The 21803-nt window shown below is 44.8% G+C and overlaps 2 protein-coding genes across 13 annotated transcripts in view; one reads left to right on the top strand and one right to left on the bottom strand.

Moving 5' to 3' along the window:
• The first annotated feature begins 124 nt into the window (after nt 1–124).
• LOC117221628 (dicarboxylate carrier UCP2) lies at nt 125–20952 on the top strand. Its single transcript, XM_033472729.2, has 6 exons — nt 125–279; nt 5783–6363; nt 8010–8131; nt 12143–12252; nt 13590–13802; nt 16100–20952. The coding sequence occupies exons 2-6, from the start codon at nt 6235–6237 to the stop codon at nt 16492–16494; spliced, it is 969 nt and encodes a 322-aa protein (XP_033328620.1). The 5' UTR covers nt 125–279; nt 5783–6234; the 3' UTR covers nt 16495–20952.
• The window catches only part of LOC117221831 (cytosolic carboxypeptidase 1), a 50104-nt gene continuing 49246 nt past the window's right edge, over nt 20946–21803 (bottom strand). For all 12 annotated transcript variants that reach the window (XM_033473095.2, XM_076523401.1, XM_076523403.1 and 9 more), the window contains one exon: nt 20946–21145. Coding sequence is in view for 1 of the 12 variants with exons in the window: in XM_076523406.1 (XP_076379521.1) it covers nt 21049–21145 (97 nt within the window). In the remaining 11 variants the exon portion in view is untranslated. The remainder of the gene's footprint in view (nt 21146–21803) is intronic.

Raw genomic sequence — 21803 nt, 5'->3', positions numbered from 1 at the left:
GGCGGCAGACGTTGCACCGCGTTGCGCGGTTGCCTCTCCCGTTGCATGTCCCACCCCGAAGGGTATGCGGACCCAAAGGGTTGTCACGCCACTACGTTCCTGGGAGTTATCGATCCCGTCGCAAGCTGAGCTTCCTTTGGCTAAATCTGACGTCACGAAACCGCCTCTGATAGGCGGCATTCAACTGTGCCCGGCTGCCATTGGCCGCGGTGCCGGTATAAACGGTGCTTTCACAGTAACCTGTTCCAGTTGTGTTGTTATCCACTCACTGTACACTTGGTAAGTACCGTTCCGCTCTGCTCCGCTTTATTTTCTTCCATCCAGCTCGATTCACCGGCCATTGTTTCCCCGCGTTTCTTCGAATTTCATTCACGTGTTCGTCGTTCACCGCGCGTTTATCATTTTTACCGTTCTTACCATTTTTTGTCGCGAGCACAGCTCATCCCGAATAATCACCCTCCTCGATGTTTCCGCTGTCCGATCGAAGCATCCCGCGATTTCGAAAATTTCCACGATATCGTGACTCGATTACAGTCATTTCGAAACGCGCGCAATGTGCACTGTGCGATTTTTCAGAGAGAAAATCTTCGATAATTCTACGTCGAACCGGGACAAAATTCTTTTCTCATCGAACAGCTTGAAACGACCCTGACATTGGTCGGTAGTGTTTAGGATTTGAATTATTCGTTCCGCCGAGACAGCGTCGAACGTGTTGACATTTCCAGTTTCACCTTTTTCTGTCATTCCTGAATATTCCATCATCGGCTGGCGTCAAGCGAATCGAACGTTCGATACTCGGCACCGCGCTTGCTTCCGGTGGATGCGAAACACGTGAATTAACTGAAATGCGGGAACATTAGGCGCGTTTCTGCATAAAGGAACAGAAGCGTCGTGGTGTAAGCGCGAAATGCGATACTTTCGGCTGACGCTGATATCTCGGAGGAATTTAAGTTTCAATGTATCAGCCGGAGTGCATATTGTGTGCCCGCGGCCCCCATTGCTGCAGCGCATACGCACCGAACCGGTCCCATCGATTCGACAATATAGCCGTCGTCCTCCTCTCGGTAGCTCCGCTTCGTTGTCGTCAACACGAACATTCGTTATTTTCTCTTTAAAAGGAGACTAGTTTCACCAGTTAAGCGTCGAATTTAGTGTTAAAAAGCCCTTACAGTGTGCGGAATTAAAATCAAGCGATTATGTGTATACATGACGAATGCAGGGCGAAATGGTCCTATTACAAATTTGATGAAAAATGAAGAAGAACTAATTTTTATTTAAGAAAAACTAGACAATTTATTTCTGAGAAGTTGTTGTTATTATAAACTTAGAAATTCTCAAATAGTCGTCGTCCTCCTCTCGGCAGCTCCGCTTTGTTCTCGTCAACACGAACATTCGTTATTTTCTCTTTAAAAGGAGACTAGTTTAACCAGTTAAGCGTCGAATTTAGTGTCAAAAAGCCTTTACAGTGTGCGAAATTAAAATCAAGCGATTATGTGTATACACGACGAATGCAGGGCGAAATGGTCCTATTACAAATTTGATGAAAAATGAAGAAGAACTAATTTTTATTTAAGAAAAACTAGACAATTTATTTCTGAAAAGTTGTTGTTATTATAAACTTAGAAATTCTCAAATAGTCGTCGTCCTCCTCTCGGCAGCTCCGCTTTGTTCTCGTCAACACGAACATTCGTTATTTTCTCTTTAAAAGGAGACTAGTTTCACCAGTTAAGCGTCGAATTTAGTGTCAAAAAGCCTTTACAGTGTGCGGAATTAAAATCAAGCGATTATGTGTATACACGACGAACGCAGGGCGAAATGGTCCTATTACAAATTTGATGAAAAACGAAGAAGAACTACATGTTTATTTAAGAAAAACTAAACAATTTATTTCTGAAAAGTTATTGTTATTGTAAACTTAGAAATTCTCAAATAACAATCAAATACATAAACAAGAAAGACACAACGACGAGTAAACACGTCGAACGCACCGTAATAGAGATATTTGGTTTGACGTGTATACACGACAAACGCGCTTAACTGGTTAAGAAGAGAGCGGATTAACATTCGGCACTCAAAAACTTTCTTTCGCGTCGAACCCGTAACAAAGAATCGCGAAACATCGGACTCCCTACGGAAGAAAATGTCGTTGAAATATTTTCGCTGCACGCTGCATCCAGTCCGCGTCGAGGATAATCAATATAGTCGCACCTTACCGGCGACTGCATACTCCTGCGCAAGGATAATGGCGTTTCACGAAGGTCCGCCGGGGATTGTTAGAAAGGCGATTGAAATGTCCGTGACATCTTGTTTCGCAAATCTAACATCGCGAGTCGGTGTTCCCTCGTAAACATTCAACGCGAGAGGACAACGCCTATGAGCTAGTTTCGCCATCTTGGCGCAAATTCTTCTACGATTTTCTTCTACATAATTTTTATCCAATATCGTCGGATCATAGAATTAACCAGTTAACTGTGGCGATCTCTTTGCAAATCGCCCACCAGCGTGTGTCGCGATAATCAAGCGACGACGGGCAATGAATCGAACGATCAAGCGACGAATCCAACGCAAATTATTCATAATTTTCATTCGTTTGTTTCATTTCGTCTTGACCTCTAAACATTTTTAACATATTAACACTTCCACGACCGCGCTAGAAACCTCAAAAATTTGTATAAAATTAAAATATTTCATTCGATTAAACGCAAAATTACGAAGCAAACTTATATGTGACATCAATTGACTTCTTCAGCATTCGTACCTCTTGTAAATCTTAATTAAATTAAGCAATCGTTCTTAATCTTTCGTTAATCATCCATTCGGTCATCAATCGACTGAATTAAAAACGGGGAGATCTCCCCATTCGGTTGGCTAAGTGTTAAAATTTACGAATATAATTTAGTTTTCACTAGAATTACAATTTAAATATCAAATTGTAACAAAATTTTACGAACGACGGATATAATCGTCGTGACACAAAATTCTGCCGCATCTCCATGACGGATATAGTCGTCAAGCACACTTAACTGGTTAACTCCTTAACGCACAGTTTATTTTGAAAAAAACCGGCCAAAAAAAATTAATTTTTTGAAGAATTTTTGAAGAATTTTGATATACCACGCTTTTGTTCCATAGAAAAAGTTGTTTATTCTTGAATAAATAAGTGTTATAGCTTACAATCCCATGTAAATGATAAATATCAATAAAACGATTTTTTTTCTTTGTTTTCACATTGTTGTATTCAATTCTCGATTATATTCGAGCGTGAGAAATTGTAGCAGCATAAAATACAACGCCGCTCGAATTATCCCGAGTGTGCACAGTTTGGCCTGTTTAGCGCGTTCGAATTAACTCGAGCGTACAAGTTAAGGGGTTAATCGACAAGCCGGTTTTAACGTGTCATCGTTAACCGGCGCGGCGATGAAGAACCGTAAAATCGTAACAGATCTCAGAGTCTCGGTCCGATTTCTTCAGCAAGCGGTGTCCGCTGAAACACATACATTGCAATTGTTGCACACGGTGCACGGAGTGCAGCGTTGCAGGCGCATGGCTGAAAATTCGCAATCGATCGCATTGTTGGCGATGCCGAACTGCCGCAAAATAACGCGCCAACGTTGCGCGTTCTCCACGGGGGAAATCCGCGGCACGAGTAGAATCGAACTTTATAATAGAAATCGGCGGCCGAAGGTTGTGGCAAGCGGTTCTCAGAGCGTTTACGCTTTCGTTCTTCCCGGCTTTCGTTTTGCGGCGTAGCGGATTTTTATTTTTCAGACGCTCGGAGACTCGCGTACCCCGAATCTTGCCGTCGCCCGTGGGAGGGGGGTGGGGGCGATTTCTCAACGGTATCAAACTCTCTCCGCGTCCCAAAAAACAACGAATTTGAGATTCTTTCCGCCGCGACGAAGAACAAGCGGGTTGGACGGTCTAAAAGCAGGACAGACTTTGTCCTAATCGCCCGAGGGGACGTTGTCTTTCTCTGTCCGTCGTTCGGAGCAGCGAGCACGTGTCGCAATATTATTCGTAGAAAATGTGCGATACCGAACGAAATTTATAGGATACCAAAGGTCGACATTTAACAATTATAGATCATCGTAGGAGGCGATCGCGACCGCAACTTGGTATTTGATCGAACCGTCGTCGGAGGCTTTTGCCCCACGTGATAATTTTACATTGTCTCGCGCGAAAATAGCCTTGAGACCGAAATAACGGGCCACGGATATACACCGTGTCAAAAAACTATTGGCACATGCGTGCGTATCGGTGGATAGGCAGATAGGCGCTTGAAAGTATGTAGGTCTTGAAAGGGTTCTTCGATCAACGTTTCCAAGCGGCGACTAGAAGTACATCGACTTCTGCGTGTTCGAGATTACAAATTGCCAAAATAAACAGCGGCGTTACGTAACATAACATAACATTTCGTTTCACAGAATTATCGAAGCGAAGCGGTGGTTAACGATAGTTTTTCGATCCGCCGTATCTCCAACGCGCGTCTCAAGATCGGCTATCTCCGAAGATACCGGGGACCGCGAAGAGCCGGAAGAACCTTGAACCGCGAATGTCAATGTCCCGCACGCGTCTCGCGCCGATAGCGACCGATAATCTCGACGGTTCGCATAAAGTACGGTTCGAATAGCCTGCCGAAAAATAATCGCTCCGACTCTGGCCACTTTCCAATCTTGCCTGTAAGCGCGTTCTATTTTCGCGCGGGATCGACCCGAGCACATCTGCCCACGCGTGTTCGCCGTCGAACGTCAGAAACGCGGCGACGCATCGGACGCGCGGACTCGTGCAACATGGAAATCGACCGTGGGAAAAGAAAAGTGATTGTGTAACGCACAGGCGATTAGCTGTCCTAGACGTGTTTCGACTGGTCGCGAAGTTACATCACCGTAGTTGATTTTGGTTGATTTGTCGTCGTTCGCGTTTAGAATCGTCGCTGCGGCCGATAAAAACGATCTCTCCTTGCAATCGCCGAACCGAAAGAGCATAAACCGGTCATTGAACTTTGGCTGGTTCTCGTCCGGAGACACCGACACCGACACTTACCAACGTCTCCGAGACCGCGGAATCGCTGCCAGAAGGTTTCGTCTCGAAATTTCGCGATTCCTCTTCGCGTCGCCCGATGCAGCGAGCATAACCGAGCTCTGCCAACTCGATTTTCCCTACCTTTGCGTCGCGTTGACGGAACAGTCGAAAAGACGAGGCTCGGAAGTTCCTTCTCCGAGACCGCGGAATCGCTGCCAGAAGGTTTCGAAATTTCGCGATTCCTCTTCGCGTCGCCGGATGCAGCGAGCATAACCGAGCTCTGTCAACTCGATTTTCCCTACCTTTGCGTCGCGTTGACGGGACAGTCGAAAAGACGAGGCTCGGAAGTTCCTTCTCCGAGACCGCGGAATCGCTGCCAGAAGGTTTCGTCTCGAAATTTCGCGATTCCTCTTCACGTTGCTCGATGCAGCGAACATAACCGAGCTCTGTCAACTCGATTTTCCCTTCCTTTGCGTCGCGTTGACGGAACAGTCGAAAAGACGAGGCTCGGAAGTTCCTTCTCCGAGAACGAATAGCTGTGATAAGAACGACATTCGTGTGGACACATTCGTTCATCGTTTCATTTGTACATATTCCTGCACGTTCTTATACATAGCTTTCTTAATCTATGGGAAACGAGGGTTGACGGTCGACAGCAAGAAGACGAGGGTCGACGACGGGAACGAAACTACACCTTTGAACGGGACGGTCGATTTCACAGACGGGTGTATCACGTGTTCGTTTGGTTGCTCTGTTGCAGAAGAATAGTATGTATAAAGTACTTCACAATCAAGACATCAAACACGAGTGCTCGCGGTCGGGGGGACTGCACGCGTATCCTGATCACTTCAGGGAACCTAAAAAGCTCCGCCTCTAAGTCAGCCGTTCGCTCGATGATCGTCTAAAAGGTTCCTGTCCTCTGGTAGGACTCTGTACATAGTGTACATAGCGCTTTTCTAACGAAGGATCTTGCCGGGACAACCCGACGGAAGCTCGGTGGCTCCAACAACGTTCACACCGGTGATTTGAACACGAGAATACGAGATCGAAGAGAGAGAGAGAGAGAGAGTGCTCTCCACTGCAACATTCCCCCACGCTGTACAGAACGCACGCACCATCCAGAAAAGCACAAGCATAGAAGCGGTTCTCGCGCGACCACGAGGAAACAAAGTGAGAACGGATACTAGCGGAAGAGGGAGAAACGAGAAGGATATGAGCACGATGAAGCAAAACGCGCAGAACGACTTCCCCCTGTGGGTGAAGTTCTTCACCGCGGGCACCGCGGCCTGCATCGCTGATTTGATGACGTTCCCGTTGGACACGGCCAAAGTCAGGATGCAGGTAATCTCGATCGCCACGAAATCCATACCGTACGATCGCGTCGATCTTCGAACCGCTGTCATCTCCCGATGAATAATCGCGGCACGATCTACAGTAATGTCTCCCTTACTGACGCACAGATTGTCTACTAAATTGGATAATTTGGGAGAAGGAGATACAATTATTCGAGCCTCGCGGCTCGTTTTTATAATTGTGGACAATTTATAACTATAAAACTAAACCGCAAGGCTCGAATAATCGTATCTTCTTTTCCCAAATTGGCCATTTTTGTGGTCAATATGGGCGTCAGTAGGGGAGACATTACTGTACAATAATGTCTCTCTAATTGACGCTCAGATTGACAATTTGGGAAGAGGAGACACGATTATTCGAATCTTGCAGCTCGTTTTTATAATTCTAGACAATTTATAACTATAAAACTAAATCGCAAGGCTCGAATAATCGTATCTTCTTTTCCCAAATTGGCCATTTTTGTGGTCAATATGGGCGTCAATTAGAGAGACATTATTGTACAGTAATGTCTCCCTTACTGACGCTCAGATTGTCCACTAAATTGGATAATCTGGGAAGAGGAGATACGATTATTCGAGCCTCGCGGCTCGTTTTTATAATTGTGGACAATTTATAACTACATAAATAAACCGCAAGGCTCGAATAATCGTATCTTCTCTTCCCAAATTGTCCATTTTTGTGCACAATCTGAGCGTCAGTAGGGGAGACATTACTGTACAATAATGTCTCTCTAATTGACGCTCAGATTGACAATTTGGGAAGAGGAGACACGATTATTCGAATCTTGCAGCTCGTTTTTATATAATTCTAGACAATTTATAACTATAAAACTAAACTGCAAGGCTCGAATAATCGTATCTTCTTTTCCCAAATTGTCCATTTTTGTGGTCAATAATCGTATCTTCGCTTCCCAAATTGTTTATTTTTGTGGTCAATCTGGGCGTCAATTAGAGAAACATTATTGTACAGTAATGTCTTCCTTACTGATGCTTAGATTGTCCACTAAATTGGATAATCTGGGAAGAGGAGACACAATTATTCGAGCCTTGCGGCTCGTTTTTATAATCGTTGACAATTCGTTACTATAAAAATAAACCGCAAGACTCGAATAATCGCATCTCCTCTTCCCATATTGTCCACTTCTGTGGACAATCTGAGCGTCGATTAGATAGACATTATTGTACCTCGGCTCGTCTCGCACAGCGAACCCTCTGCTCTCGCAGCCCCCGATGAATTTTCAACAAAGAGCTCCGTAAAAATTGTTGCGAAACGCTTTGCAATCCTTTCGTTGCACTTGGGACGAAGGCCGGACCGACTGCTCGACGCTCCGTTTCTTAGTACAAAATTATCCCTCGAAAAATTCAACGGGAAAGCGATCGAGTACAAGCTTCGAGCTTTCTAACGAGCCAAGGTAGCCTGCCGTACGATTTTTGTTCACGAAATTACGACGTTTCGAAGATCTACGATCTTCCGGAGCGCTGCCTTACGAGTTTGGTTCACTGTCTCGACGGTATCCAGGTTTTCCGCGCGTAATAAGTTTTGGCGTTCGTCGAATCCAGGATCGTGGTCTGTCGATGTTTCTGCGAACGGTGCGCGGGTTTGCGCGAAATGTGATCGGGTTTGAATTTGTTTAGATCGCCGGCGAGACGCGTCCTCTTCTGGTGTCGACCGCGGAGGGCTCGATGCTCTCGATGAGACAGACGCAGCCCGGTCTGTGGAAGACAGTATGGAACATCGTCAGAATGGAGGGAGCAAGGTACGTTGTTCACGATCCTTAACGTAATTTAAGAGAGCCACGGGGTAGGTAAACCATATACATGATTGTACATAGAGATCGTTGCGTACGATTCAACCGATTCGGATCAGTGTTACAAACGATATAAATACAAGTACAAATATAAATATTTACATATATATCTATTTACATGAGCATTGTATAAACAATACGCCGGGGGCGAGTCTTTCTCAGCCCGGTCGATGATTCGGTTTCAATTTAAATTGCCGCGCTGGCCGACTTCTATTCGTTGGCCAGCACGCTTTTTCTTTTCCCGCGACGAGAATCGACGCGAACTTGCGATCGGGCCGCAATCACAACTCTCTCCGCGACGCTGCTTCTTTTTCCGCGGCCTTCGTTCAGCAAGTTTCTTCCCCGTGATCCGTCGTTGCCCGCTGATTAGCCGATCGAGGCTTCCGTCGCTGTCGATGCCCCACTAACGAGCTAATTATACGCGAATGGATCGCGATTAGGCGTGCAAAAACGGGACGAACTGCGACGTTGGACGATTTCGAGTTTCACACGGTTTCCACGAGGAAAATGCCGGAGAACGGCTAGCTGGTAGCCTGGTCACGCAACGAAGAACGTTATGCTAATTGTTCGTAAGATGCTATCAAATCGTGGAATTCGCGCGGCTATTTCGAGAGCATCGACAACGACGGGGACCGGATCGATCGGTCGTAATCAGCGGTAACGGAGCCACGGTATCGGAAATCCGATAATTTGCTATCGCGCCAACTACCTTCTCGGTTTGTCCTTCTTTAAACGATGCTTACGTTCAATTATCCTTTCGTGGCAATGATTAAAGTGCTATCGACTGTTCGTCGAATTCACCGTTTGCGATGGGATCAGGTTGAGAACGGCAGGGATCGATCCTCGTAGCGTCATTTGTTTCATTGTACAGGTAACCCTTCTATAACACGGTGGATAGATTCCTAGAAAATGCTGTGTTGCGTGAAAACGTGCTATATGACACCCAGAGTCGGTACAAAAGGGGGCGTTACGTACTGAAAACTTATTAAAAACAAACATTTTCTTTTTAATTCCGTGTAAACAAATCTACTTTTATTAAAAATATAAATGTATGCATAACACGAAACGGAAAAAGAAAATATTATTTTCATTTAATGTAACTTTAATTTAATAAATTTATTCCTCGTTACTATTCGGTACAATCAAAGGAGAACGTTTTTTCGGTTGAACGATATCGCCTTCGCTTTCTGAACCTTCTTCTTCATTCAGATATTTTGCACCTTTTATCTTTTAAAAAAATTTCTAATTTTGGTTCGTTTGCTGGTCATTGTAGATTTCATGGTATAAAGATAGCAGATTTGACAGATCCCTTTTGAATTTTCGATTTCTTTATATATTTAAGAGTATATTTTTTTATTTATATATTCAAGGGTATATATTTATATACGCTTAATTATAACGATCATATTTTCATGTGAAGGAACTATAGTTCGTTATTCCTTCCCGTCATTATTTTAAGGTAATTTACTTTTGAAATATGTTAAACAAAAAACATGTTATCCGGTGTTGCAGAAGTACAGCGCCGTACAAAGGTTTCCGCAATTTTCTTATCGAGTTAGAGCAAAACAGTGTTACAGGTTGCAGTGCTATACGAGGGTTCCCCTAGTATTTTTACGATAATGCGATAATTCTTTTATACAATTTATCGTATCGTATTAGAGCGAAACCGTGTTATACGATGCCGTGTTATAGAATCGCTACCTGTACTCGACCGGAACAAAGAACGCTCGATCGCTTGGATATTAATTATAAAGATCGCGCGCGTACATTCTTCGAAAGATTAAATTCGATAAAAAGAACGAGTTATTGTGACCGAAGTGCATACTATCGATTCGCGTTACTTTAGTTCGCGGTACGTTTAATCCCATCGCTGGAACATCGCGCGACACCCTATCGTCCACGTGGACGATGGCTGTTCGATCGATCACACGTCTATGGCACTCGTTCCGTCTGTACATTATCGTTTCTTTTCTCTCTCGCTCGCGAGCTGCCTTTCCCGATTGCTCGTCGCGATCTCCTTCGGGACTGTAACGATCCGAAATGAATCAACGGAATCAAGGGAAAAGCAGGTCGCGACAGCAAAAACCTTCCGCGTATCCGGATTTTCGTTTCTCCTTGATCTCTGCTTATTTTTCTCTATTTATTTTGTCTTCGATCAGCTGCAAGCTCCCACTTTATTTCTTTCCAATTAACCGGTCGCATCGGAACCGGAACCGACGCGACTCGTTTCTTGGTTTGCGCTTCCGCCGCGTGCGTAAATAACGTCTCCGGTCTGCCATAGTCGCGCGTACGTGCAAAACAGCTCTCTCGTCGCAAGCTCTCTCCCGGTCAAACTCGAGCGATTCGTTCTCCTTTCTCTCGTGCTCCTCCGATGATTTCGGAAATCTCGATTCGACTCTCTTCGCCCTTGATCGATAGACTGCGGATCGGGCCGCGCGTACAAATCGCTCGAGACGCCTTACGAATAACATTCGCTAACTAACAATCGCGTTTTCATCGGCGGGCAAAGCGTTAAACCGAACTAGTCGATTTCTACTTGGCCTCGGAATGATGCGGGATTATCTCCTCCCTCGCCGTACATCGACGAGGAAATGTTCCATTCCATTCATTTAAGTCGAAATCAAATTCCGTTCTCTCATCATCAATATTTAATCGTTCAAGTAAATATCTGAACACACGCGATAAATATAAATTATATTTCTTTTTCTAATTCTAATCTGATCTTTTTCCAATCTATATTTCTTTTTCTATTTCTATTACTTCTAAGAAGTAATTAAAATAAAGAAAAATTCCAATCATTGTTACCGCGAAGATAATGGTACGGCAAGGGGTTAACACGTTTAGCGCGGCGTCAGACCCCTGGGCCTGACAGTAGACTTTCTCGACAGTGTACTTTTTTGGGACGGTGTCAGTTCCGAGGGACTGACAGCGAACCAGTCGTTTGGATGGCATCGGTGCATGGGGCCGGCAGAGTGTCAAGGTTAAAAAATAATGTCGGCTACAAAAATAGAACCCAGTAAAATTGGCTCCGCGCTCAACGTGTTGACTCTTTGGGGCACAGGATTTCAGGCGATAAAATAGACCCATGTTGCACAGAATTCATTGCGTTTCAAATTAAACAGAATTTTTATTAACACTGGATTTACGGAACCCGTCAAAATGATGGGTCACCAAATTTTTAATTTACGATTATTCATAACGTAAAGATATATATTTATGAGTTATTTATTCAATTTGTACATCAGTTAATGCAAACGTTACGGCAAACACTTGTTAAAAATCAGAATAAATTGTTACTTTCATTAAACTAATGTAAAGCAGCTGTTTTTTGTGCTCCGTAAATCTAGTGTTGATAAAGGAATCGCATAATATAAAAACATAAAAAAATAATAATAATATAATATAATAATAATATAGCTATATAATAATAATATAATACAATAATAGCTATTGCAATACTTCGAGGTCTAAAAATGCCCCACCACGCATTTCCGTGCACCGAAAAGATGGGACATTTTTAATTTTTAACCGTGCCCCAAAGAGTTAAACCAGCAAGATGTCGAGCCCGCGCGAAGATCCACGAGTCTATCGATCAAACACGTATGCGTTCTCCTCAGGAAGACCAATCTCGCATGTGTTCAGTCTCATCATTCGAATGTGAAAACCGTATTAAAAGCGAAAGAGAGAGAGAGAGAGAGACAGAGTGAGAGATAGTGAGAGAGTGATAGGATGTTCAATCGAGCCCCGGTAGAAAATTCATTCGAATGGGGAGCGAACTAGAGAAAGAGGTATACATAGAGAGAGATAAAAAGAGAGGGAGAGAGAGAGAAATGTCGAAACTAAGATTCACAAAAAAAAGTAAAAAAGTAAAAAATAAAACAAAATAAGACAAAAATATACCCTGGGATACGTATGAGGGTAAATTGTGAGGGCGGTGAGCTTGAGCGAGGGTGGTTACAGGAGCCTGTACGGAGGTCTGTCCGCGGGACTCCAGAGACAGATGTGTTTCGCCAGCATACGGTTGGGCCTCTACGACGGTGTGAAGTCACGCTACGCTGGAATCATCGACGGTACATCCAACAAACTCCTAACTTTTTTTGATTACGCAATCTCCTGTTACGATCGAACCGAGTAGAGACACGCGTGCGACACGGCCACACACGTCCATCTCTCTGTTACACGAATAAGCCTATTACGTGGACGCGTAAGTAACGGCTGGTGGTCCCCACCGATCACCAACCAACCACCGATCTCTCGGCTCCAGAAGAAGCTCCAGACAACCCTTCCCCCGAGAACACCCGTGTTCGTTCTACGCTCGCGTTCCCCTAATTTCTCTGTACTATTTTTTTTTCTTTTTTTTTCTCATTTTCTTTCCTCCATCTTCCGGAGAAGACGTCTCCGCAGATCGAACATAGAAAGGCAGCGAGAGGGTGAGCAAAATCGATCGCGATTCGTCGAAGCAGCCGATTTCGAAGAGACTCTCGGGAGTCGCGTTTTTCCGGGGATTCCCTCGGATTCAGAATCGATGTTTTCGCTTGTCAAATATTTCTCCGTCGAACGATATTTCGTATTATTTCCTCGGTCGAGTCCCGTGGAGATCGGTAACAGCGGAGAATCGCGTTTTCTTCGAGTCTCGCAGGATTCGATCGATTCGACGAGGCGCGAGGCACCCTCTCCGCCGCGATCTCGTGCGCCTAACCAACGGTTGTCACGATTTCCGGTGCCTTAGAAATTCGAGCATGCTCGTTCTCTCGTGTCTTCCCGTACTAAAACGGCTCTCTCTAACCGGTGTTGCCATTAACGAGTTCGTGTTCGCGGGTCTAGTATCGCACGCGGAACCTTGAAATCGTGCCGCGAGTCTCATCGTGCCGTGAAACGCATCGGTCCTCCAACATTCTGTGAACGTTTCCACAATTGTGATCCCACCTCGGCGAACGACGCTTCTATCTCGGGTTCCGTGAACGCACGCGAGATCCACGGGAACGGGAGCGCACCCTTTCGATTTCTAAGAATCAGATCCGAGAATCGATCGTTGCGATCGAGAACGCTATTAGCAGACTCGTTTCCCGTGGATCTCGATCACGTTCACTTTACGCGATGTCGATTGTGCTCTCCCGAAGTGTGTGTGTGTGTCCTCTCGAGACGCACACACCGTTCATTGTAATCGGTAAGGTAATCAATGAGCTAATAAAACGTGATTAACCGCGCACTGCGCGATCTTATGTTCCATCCCGCATCCCACGTATATTGTACGATTATCGAAAGAACGAAAAAAAAAAAAATAAGAGACTTAAAGATCTATCGAAAAGACCGTACTTCGATCTCGAAAAAAAAGAATAAAAAGAAAAAAGAAAGATAAACTCGGGCTAATCGGGTCTGTTTTCATCGTGGACTTTTCTCTCAACAGGTAATAACAGGAGCGGATCGAAGAACGTTTCCGTACGAATCGCCGCCGGGATCACAACCGGCGCAATGGCGGTGCTTTTTGCTCAGCCGACCGATGTCGTCAAGGTCCGTCTGCAGGCTGGTAGCAACGGACGATCAGCGGTGAGGTACAGCTCGACCCTGCAGGCGTACAAGAATATCGCTGCCGAGGAAGGGACCCGAGGCCTTTGGAAAGGTGCGTCAATTATTCCACGTTCGCAGTTTCCTTTTGTTGAAGCAAGAAGTAATTTCTTGAGTATTGGAAAGCCTCCGCATCCTGAAATGCAGGCTTTCCATATACCTGAGAGTACACAGGTATAAAAACACGCATTGTCGCCCAGGCCTCTCAGGTTCTTCCGTACTCTCATACTGTGCGCTTGTTCGTCGTGTCTCCCTCACTTCTTTCTTAAATATAGTCATTTACGTGTGTCTCATTCTACACCCTTTTATTTCAAATAATCCTCTCGACACCTTTCCATTCGAGATTCTAGCCCGAAATCTCCCATTAAGCAAGCGGAGCTATCGGGTACAGTAATTTCTCCACGAGTGTCACAATCTTGCTGTGCCGTGAATGTCGCGGTGCTATTGCTACGCACATGTGATCTTCTTGCTACGCCGATGCGAAGATTCTTCGTTTTTATAGTTGTTGGTTAAATGATATATTAGTCACAACTATAAAAACGAGCTATAAGGCTTGAATAATTCGTATCTCCTCTTGCCAAATTGTCCATTTTTGTGTACAAGCTGAGCGTCGATTAGGGAGAATGAATTAGGTACGTGACCGTCGAATCGTGACAACTGCCCTCCGAATGTCGTCGCATTGAGGCATCTATTCTCCGAATATTGTCGAATTGAGGCATCTCTTCTCCGAATGTCAGTCGAACGTAGGCCCGAATAGCATAACTCCACTGGTATTTTCTTTCGAAAGACATGCGTACCTTCTTTGGCGTTGCATTTAAAATTCGTATCTCAAGAATCGGTTTTTCAAATGCTTTGTTCATAAGTGAAATAAATTACTTGCTACGTATAATGAGTACAAATGATCTAAAGCATGACGTGTTTTAAATTACCATTTGAACTGAAAAACTTCGACCAATATGTTAACAAAATTTTCATGTATACAAAATTAGGGATAAGAAGATTGAGTCATTGTTTTTTTATCCCTGCATCACTATGTATTCATATTAACGCCTTGACGTACAAATAAAACGAAATTTGATGCGTCCGAAAAATACTATTTAATTTGACTCGACTGAACTATTACGTGCAAGCTGAGAAAGAGAAAGTTTTATTTCCAATTTGGATTGCTGATTTGTGAGAACGACTTTGTTATTGGTACTGTCGAGAAGGAGGAAGGGTGGGCTACATCTTGAACATTGTAAACAAAACAGGAACGACGCACGAGTGACGCAACTGAGTAATCTAATAATATACTCCACAATAATATACTTCCGTCGAAAACAGCACATGACGAATTAGACTCGTGAAAAAGTCAACAGTGGCACATGAAATGAATATGCTGCCTTTTTTTGCCGACTGACGCGAGTTTCGCTCTCTCTCGCTCTCTCTCTCTCTCTCTCTCTCTCTCTCTCTCTCACTCCCTCGCTCTGTCACTCTCTCTCTCTCTCTCTCTCTCTCTCACTCCCTCGCTCTCCCACTCTCTCTCTCTCTCACTCCCTCGCTCTCTCACCCTCTCTCTCGCACTCTCACTCTCTCTCACTATCTCTCTCGCCCTCTCACTATCCCTCTCAATCTCTCTCTCTCGCTCTTTCACTCTCTCTCTCGCTCTCTCACTCTCTTTCGCACTCTCACTCTCTCTCTCTTGCTCTCTCATTCTCTCTCGCTCTCTCAATCTCTCTATCGCTCTCTCTCTCTTGCTCTCTCACTCTCTCTCTCGCTCGCTCACTCTCACTATCTCTCTCACTCTCTCACTATCTCACTCCCTCGCATTCTCTCTCGCTCTCTCACTATCTCTCTCGCTCTCTCACTCTCTCTCTTTTTCCTCGCTCTCTCACTCTCTCTCTCGCTCTCTCACTCTCTCTCTTTTTCCTCGCTCTCTCACTCTCTCTCTCGCTCTCTCACTCTCTCGCTCTCTCACTCTCTCGCTCTCTCTTTCTCTCTCTTGCTTCCTCGCTCTCTCACTCTCTCTCTCTCTCTCTCTCTCTCTCTCTCACTCTCTCTCTCACTCCCTCACTCTCTCTCCAACTCTCTCTTTCGCTCCCTCGCGCTCGCTCTTTCTCTGTCTCTCTCTCTCTTTCCCTCCCTCCCTCAAAAGATGTCAACAACTACAAAAACGAGCCGCGAGGCTCGAAGAATCGCGTCTCATAATCCCCTGAAATACATTTTCAACTCCAACTCCGCGACACTCGTAAAAAAATCACTGTATCTATACCTAAATAAACTTCAGACCACCTCCAGGCTAATCCAGCTAAACTCCATGGTAAAACAGAAAGACCTAGGGAGCAAAGTTTAACGTTTCGTTTTCGCCTGCAGGTACCGTGCCGAACATCTCTAGGAACGCGATCGTGAACGTGGCGGAGATCGTCTGCTACGACATCATCAAGGACTTCATCCTGGAGTCCGGCTATCTTCGCGACGGTATACCCTGCCACGTGACGGCCGCCGTAGCAGCAGGACTGTGCACCACGCTGGCAGCGAGTCCTGTCGACGTGGTGAAGACGCGTTACATGAACAGCGCCCCTGGCGAGTACAAGGGCGTCAAGGATTGCGCCGTCCGTATGTTCATGAAAGAGGGCCCGTCCGCTTTCTACAAGGGCTTCGTGCCGAGCTTCACCCGCCTCGTCTCCTGGAACATCATTCTCTGGATCACCTACGAACAGTTCAAGATCCACCTTGCCAAGAAGATGAACAACAACAATAACCTGTGAACGCGACAAGATCACGATAACAAATCGATCGTTCACACGGAATATCGAACCGCAGCTTCGTCATCTGTACTCGAACCGTGTAGCTTAGGGATGGGAGGAGCGACCCCGAGCATCGTTTTGTCTCCTCCCCAGTAGAATCCAATTGTCTGTCGTCGTTCGCTGTTCGATCGTCTTCGTATCGCCTTCGTCGTCCAACGTTCTCGTTCGTTTAAACCAGTTAGCTGTGTAGTTTTATTTGATAAAATTAACCATTTCATTACTAATGTTTACTTGTTCGCTCAACATTAACATATACTACGTATATAATAGACGAAAAACGCGGGAAAAATCAAATACTTATAACAGTTAAAAATTCAAATTGCTGCTGCATAGTGGAATTCAGCAAAGCAAGGTACAACACGCAATGGTACTTTGCACATCGAACACCAATATCGTGAATTATTCACATAATTATTATTATACTTTTTATTTGTTTGTTTTATTCTGGCACTGGCCTCAAAGTATTCTAAACATCTTGAAATTAGAAAATATGTTTTTGTTTTCACCAAAATTACAATTTAAATAGCCAATGGTCGCTACCTTTTTACGCACGACGAATATACTCGTCGAGACACGAAATAATGCCACTTCTCCACGACGAGTAAACTCGTCAAACTCGTCAAACTCGTCAAACACAGCTAACTGGTTAAACATTATCGCGTTCGTTTCTTCAAAGATTCTTCGGATCTCTCGAGAGATCCGAACAGAATGGCGTCATGGTTGCAAGATACATAATCGCACACGCGAGGTTTCTTCGCATTGTTACGGGCACTTTGTTCGCGCAGCATCGAATCGCACCGTTTAACAGTATTTTAGTTTGTACGCAAGGAAACAGTATACCGCTGCATGATTAATTAACGTTTGTTCGATCGTTGGTCGACGAAGGTACGGACGAGGCTTTATTAAACCGTTCACACGATCTTAGACCTAGTCGGTTCTCTTTTTGTTCGTCGTCGCGGGGTCCACGCGCGAGATAGTCCAGCGACGGCAGCCAATTCCTCCCATCCGTCGTTGTGTGCTCTTTACTTTCTTGTCCGTAGACGCGAACGCGCGCGCACTCGATACATTTCCGATCAAGAACGACGTCGATCGATCGACGGGAAATCGGGCAAAACTATTCGGGCACACACTGTTCCGACTACAGTAATGTCTCCCTAACTGACGCGCAGATTGTCCACAAAAATGGACAATTTGGGAAGAGGAGATACTATAGTATATACTATACTATATAAGACGAGATATTCGAGCCTTGCAGCTCGTTTTTCATAGTTGTTGACAATTCGTAACTATAAAAACGAATCGCAAGGCTATCGAATAATCGTATCTTCTCTTCCCAAATTGTCCATTTCTGTGAACAATCTAAGCGTCAATTAGGGAGACATTACATACATACGGTGATGTCTCCCATACTGACGCTCTGATTATGCACAAGAATGAACAGTTTGGGAAGAGGAGACGCGATTATTCGAGCTTCGCAACTCGTCTTTATAGTCGTTGACAATCGATAAACATAAAAAACGAGCCACGAGGCTCTCCTCTTCCAAAATCGTCCACATTCGTGGACAATCCGAGCGTCGATTAGAGAAACATTACTGTACTTGGCCGCACCGAATCGATTTGCTTCTTCCGGCTCGCAGAAGACTCGTTAATTGTCATGGATATCCAATGGTGGAACGTTGCTTCGAACAAAATTTCTCGAGACAGAGTGCACGCGCGATCGGCGAGTATCTTAGAAGCCTCTCGGTAATTCATAACGAAACGTTTTCGGCTACGTAATTCAATGTTAGGGAGAGGGCGAAAGAAAGAGAGAGAGAGAGAGAGAAAGAGAGAGAGAGAGAGAGAATAGAACGCTAGAGATCCGACGAAAAAATGGAAATCGAAAAGGGACAGAACAGTTTCTTATCGGATAGTTATATTATTAAGGACGATATACAAGACAGACAATAAGAATGCAACATTCGTCACGACAATGTTGATTAACGGGGGTCTGTTGAGGAACATACAACGGCTACGATCGCGTTCCCCGGTTTCCCCCTTCATAGACCTCGATAAAATTCTCCGTGGTCGTCGTAGCCGCCGAGCTAAACGAGGATCATCCTTCGCCGATCAGAATAAATTCGTTAAGTTACGCGGGAACGTCGCGAATACAATCGGTTTCTCTGTCGCAGGATAAATCGTTCGCAGTCGTTCGTTTTTCTCGGGTCAATTAACAGGGCACAATTTTTATCGAGTAATCCGTTCTTTAGCCCTACTACTGTGTTCAGAAGTAATAATTGCTATAACTATGCGTTGGAAGTAATAAATTTCGAATGTTCATTGATACCCTGCGGTCTTTCATTGCAACACCAAAAAGATCGAAATCAAGTCGTATGGCCCGATTATGGTCGCCTCTGTTCTTCCTCAGTTAAATTATGTATCGTCGAGTGCACTCCGCAGCTTTTGATTCCCAGCAGAAACTATAGATTCCGGAGATATTTTAATTTGCCTTAAAAGTGTCTTCGGAATTATCGATTCAGCGTTCGTCCTTTTCTTTAAAGAATAGCGCGTGCAATGTCCTATGTTTACGAATAATGGAGCACAGTACGAGGGTTAGGGCTACACGATCGACGCACGTTTCACACCGAATAACATTTTTTATCTTGCCAAGCCGACGGAGTCGTTTGTTAATTCCTAATCGGACATTGCGCTCCTCGACCGCCTCGCTTTCTTAATCTCGTTCCGAAAAGCTGATTCCGCGATCCTCGCGAAAACCCATGACTCGGACGCTGCTCGTTAACGGGTGTAACCCGACAAACTGTTTTATCGGTCCTCGTAGACGATCTCAACTGCCTCCAGATTTCTCAACAGACAACTCTGCACACGATGACGATGCGCCTCCAGAAGAATATTACTTACCGTAACGTTTCCTCGCTGCGCGGTTACGCTTTGAGCAGAAACTCGTCGACAAACCCCACGCAAAGTGCCAAGAGAACACTTTGCTTATCCGTAGTCTCGCGTTTCCATTTTGACTGTCCGCCAAAAAAAAAAGAAAAAAAAGAAAAGCTTCGAATCGCTCCGACAATTCGAACAAATTCGATTCGCGAACGCTGGTAACTCCGGCAATAAAAGTTAGCCACGGAAAGACAGCGATTCGAAAGATTTGGCTGTTAATAACGTATACTCAGCAGACTCGTTAAAAACATTAACCAGCGATTTTACCATTTTTTAGGTGATAGACTGCCGGACCAATTATCTTTGAGCGCGCCGCGAGGGTCGAATTAATAGACCGACTGAATATTTGTACTTTACACGTTTTTAACGTTGAAACAGAAACCGTTTTACGCGCGCCCTTTTTATTGTCACCAACGGCAAAGACCGTTCGTGGCTCGATCGCGTGTATGTCCACGGATTCGTTATTCTCGATCAACCCTTAGCGTTCCACGCGTTTCTCGAGTACAGTAATGTCTCTCTTACTGACGCTCAGGTTGTGCACAAAAATGGAGCGTGGGAAGAAATGGGAAATGGAGCCCTTTGGGAAGAGGAGATGCGATTATTCGAGCCCTGCAGCTCGTCCTTACAATTGTTGTCGATTCGTAACTATAAAAACGAACCGCAAGGCTCCAATAATCGTATCTCCTCTCCCCGAATTGTCCATGTTTGTGGTCAATGTTTGAGCGTCAATTAGAGAGACATTACTGTACTACCTACCAGCAACTCCGGCACATTTTTGGAGCAAAGCGCCCGAGATAAAGGAAGTCTTATTTCGAGCGGAAAAGATTACACGTCCTTGCGAAAGCGTTCGATTGTTATTCATTTTATGTTGCTAAGTATAAAAATGGGCAAAAAAATGTTTTAATCGCAATGGTACACACGCTAAGCACGTTTTCGCTACAAATAACAATTGCCAACGTCGACAAAAACACAGCATCTTCGGTGTAATCATGCTAAAAACATTGGGCTCCGCAGCAGAGCCTTCGGATTTACGGAACAAACGACGGATGTCTCCATGGCGGAGCCAACGGAGCGCTAAAGGGTTAATCGATCCGTATGGCGTTTCGAACGCCGGCCGGAACACCTGCGTTTCGAACGTCGATCGGAACACCTGCGCGTCTCTATTTCGGTCCGCCTTTTTAACTCGGGTTGTACGTTCGCTGTGTTTCATTATACCGAATTATCTCGGACTATGTACTGCTACCAAGGGCACATAGGTTCGCCGCACACGGGTTCTCGGTATTTTCGTTTAAATTTCTCGCGGTTCCGTCACGCTCAAATTCAATGGAAAAAGAAATTCCGTTTCCGCGACTCGACGAAGGAGATGTTTAATTAAAAGCGTCTGTATAGCAACTGGGCTTCGGTTCTAGGTAGGATAATTGTCTCCGGTAGGAACTAGCTTGACATTTGTTACGAGTTTTAAATAAAAATTCATTAAAGTGTACAGAATATACCCGCAGCAGTTTTATTTCGAGACAGCCTGTACAGCGTTCATGGGAGAACGAACCTTACAAGACCATGACCACCGTCAAGGTCTCGACACCGCTACGTCTCGCAGTCAGACTCCTCCAGCTCGCAGCTGGACGACAAGTCGCCTTCCATACACCCTAATTCCTCGGGAATGCCTTCTCCCATTGGGATCCTAGAACGAGGATCAAAATATCAGAGCCACTTTGGAGCCCGCTGGAATATTAATGGGCCCCTTCTCGCGCAAAATATTACGTTGGGGAATAAGTTCGTAGCGTTTTTATATTTTCTTTTATTTTACAACGATTTTTTGCTGTTCGACAAAGTGTATAATATTCATTCGATAGAGCTCTTTCTGCTCTACAAAACTGTGCTAATCCTCTTTTTGAGTAATTTAATTTTTTATTACTTTCGAGGCTTAGAAATGTAATATCCAGGAGGTAAAAAGCAACATTTTCGACACCTTCTCTTCTTCGCTTTTCATCGAGGCGAAAAAGCTGCCGAAGCAGCCCGGGACATTTGCAACGTATACGGAGAAGGTGTCATAGACGAGTCTACAGCACGGAAATGGTTTGCGAAGTTCAAAAATGGCGATTTTGACGTCGACGACACGCCCCGCAGCGGAAGACCTTCTGAATTCGACGAAGAGCGTCTCGAAGCACTTTTGAAGGAGGACGGTCGCCGAACGAGTCGCGAATTGGCCGAAAAAATGAACTGCGATCATAAAACGATTCTCAATCATCTTCATTCAATGGGATTTGAATGAGCTTAACGAAAACAACAAAGAAAATCGCCTCCAAAATGCTTGACAAAAACGCTACGGACTTATTCCC

This window comes from Megalopta genalis, chromosome 7 (genome assembly GCF_051020955.1).
Source record: "Megalopta genalis isolate 19385.01 chromosome 7, iyMegGena1_principal, whole genome shotgun sequence".
Classification (NCBI taxonomy): Eukaryota; Metazoa; Arthropoda; class Insecta; order Hymenoptera; family Halictidae; genus Megalopta; species Megalopta genalis.
Note: the sequence above shows the minus strand (reverse complement) of the source record. Positions and strands in the feature narration are given on the sequence as shown.

Coding starts and splice junctions, on each gene's coding strand:
- LOC117221628 (XM_033472729.2), top strand. CDS start 6,235: ATGAGCACGATGAAGCAAAACGCGCAGAACGACTTCCCCCTGTGGGTG. Junction 6,364..8,009: donor CGGCCAAAGTCAGGATGCAG/GTAATCTCGATC, acceptor GAATTTGTTTAG/ATCGCCGGCGAGACGCGTCC. Junction 13,803..16,099: donor GACCCGAGGCCTTTGGAAAG/GTGCGTCAATTA, acceptor TTTCGCCTGCAG/GTACCGTGCCGAACATCTCT.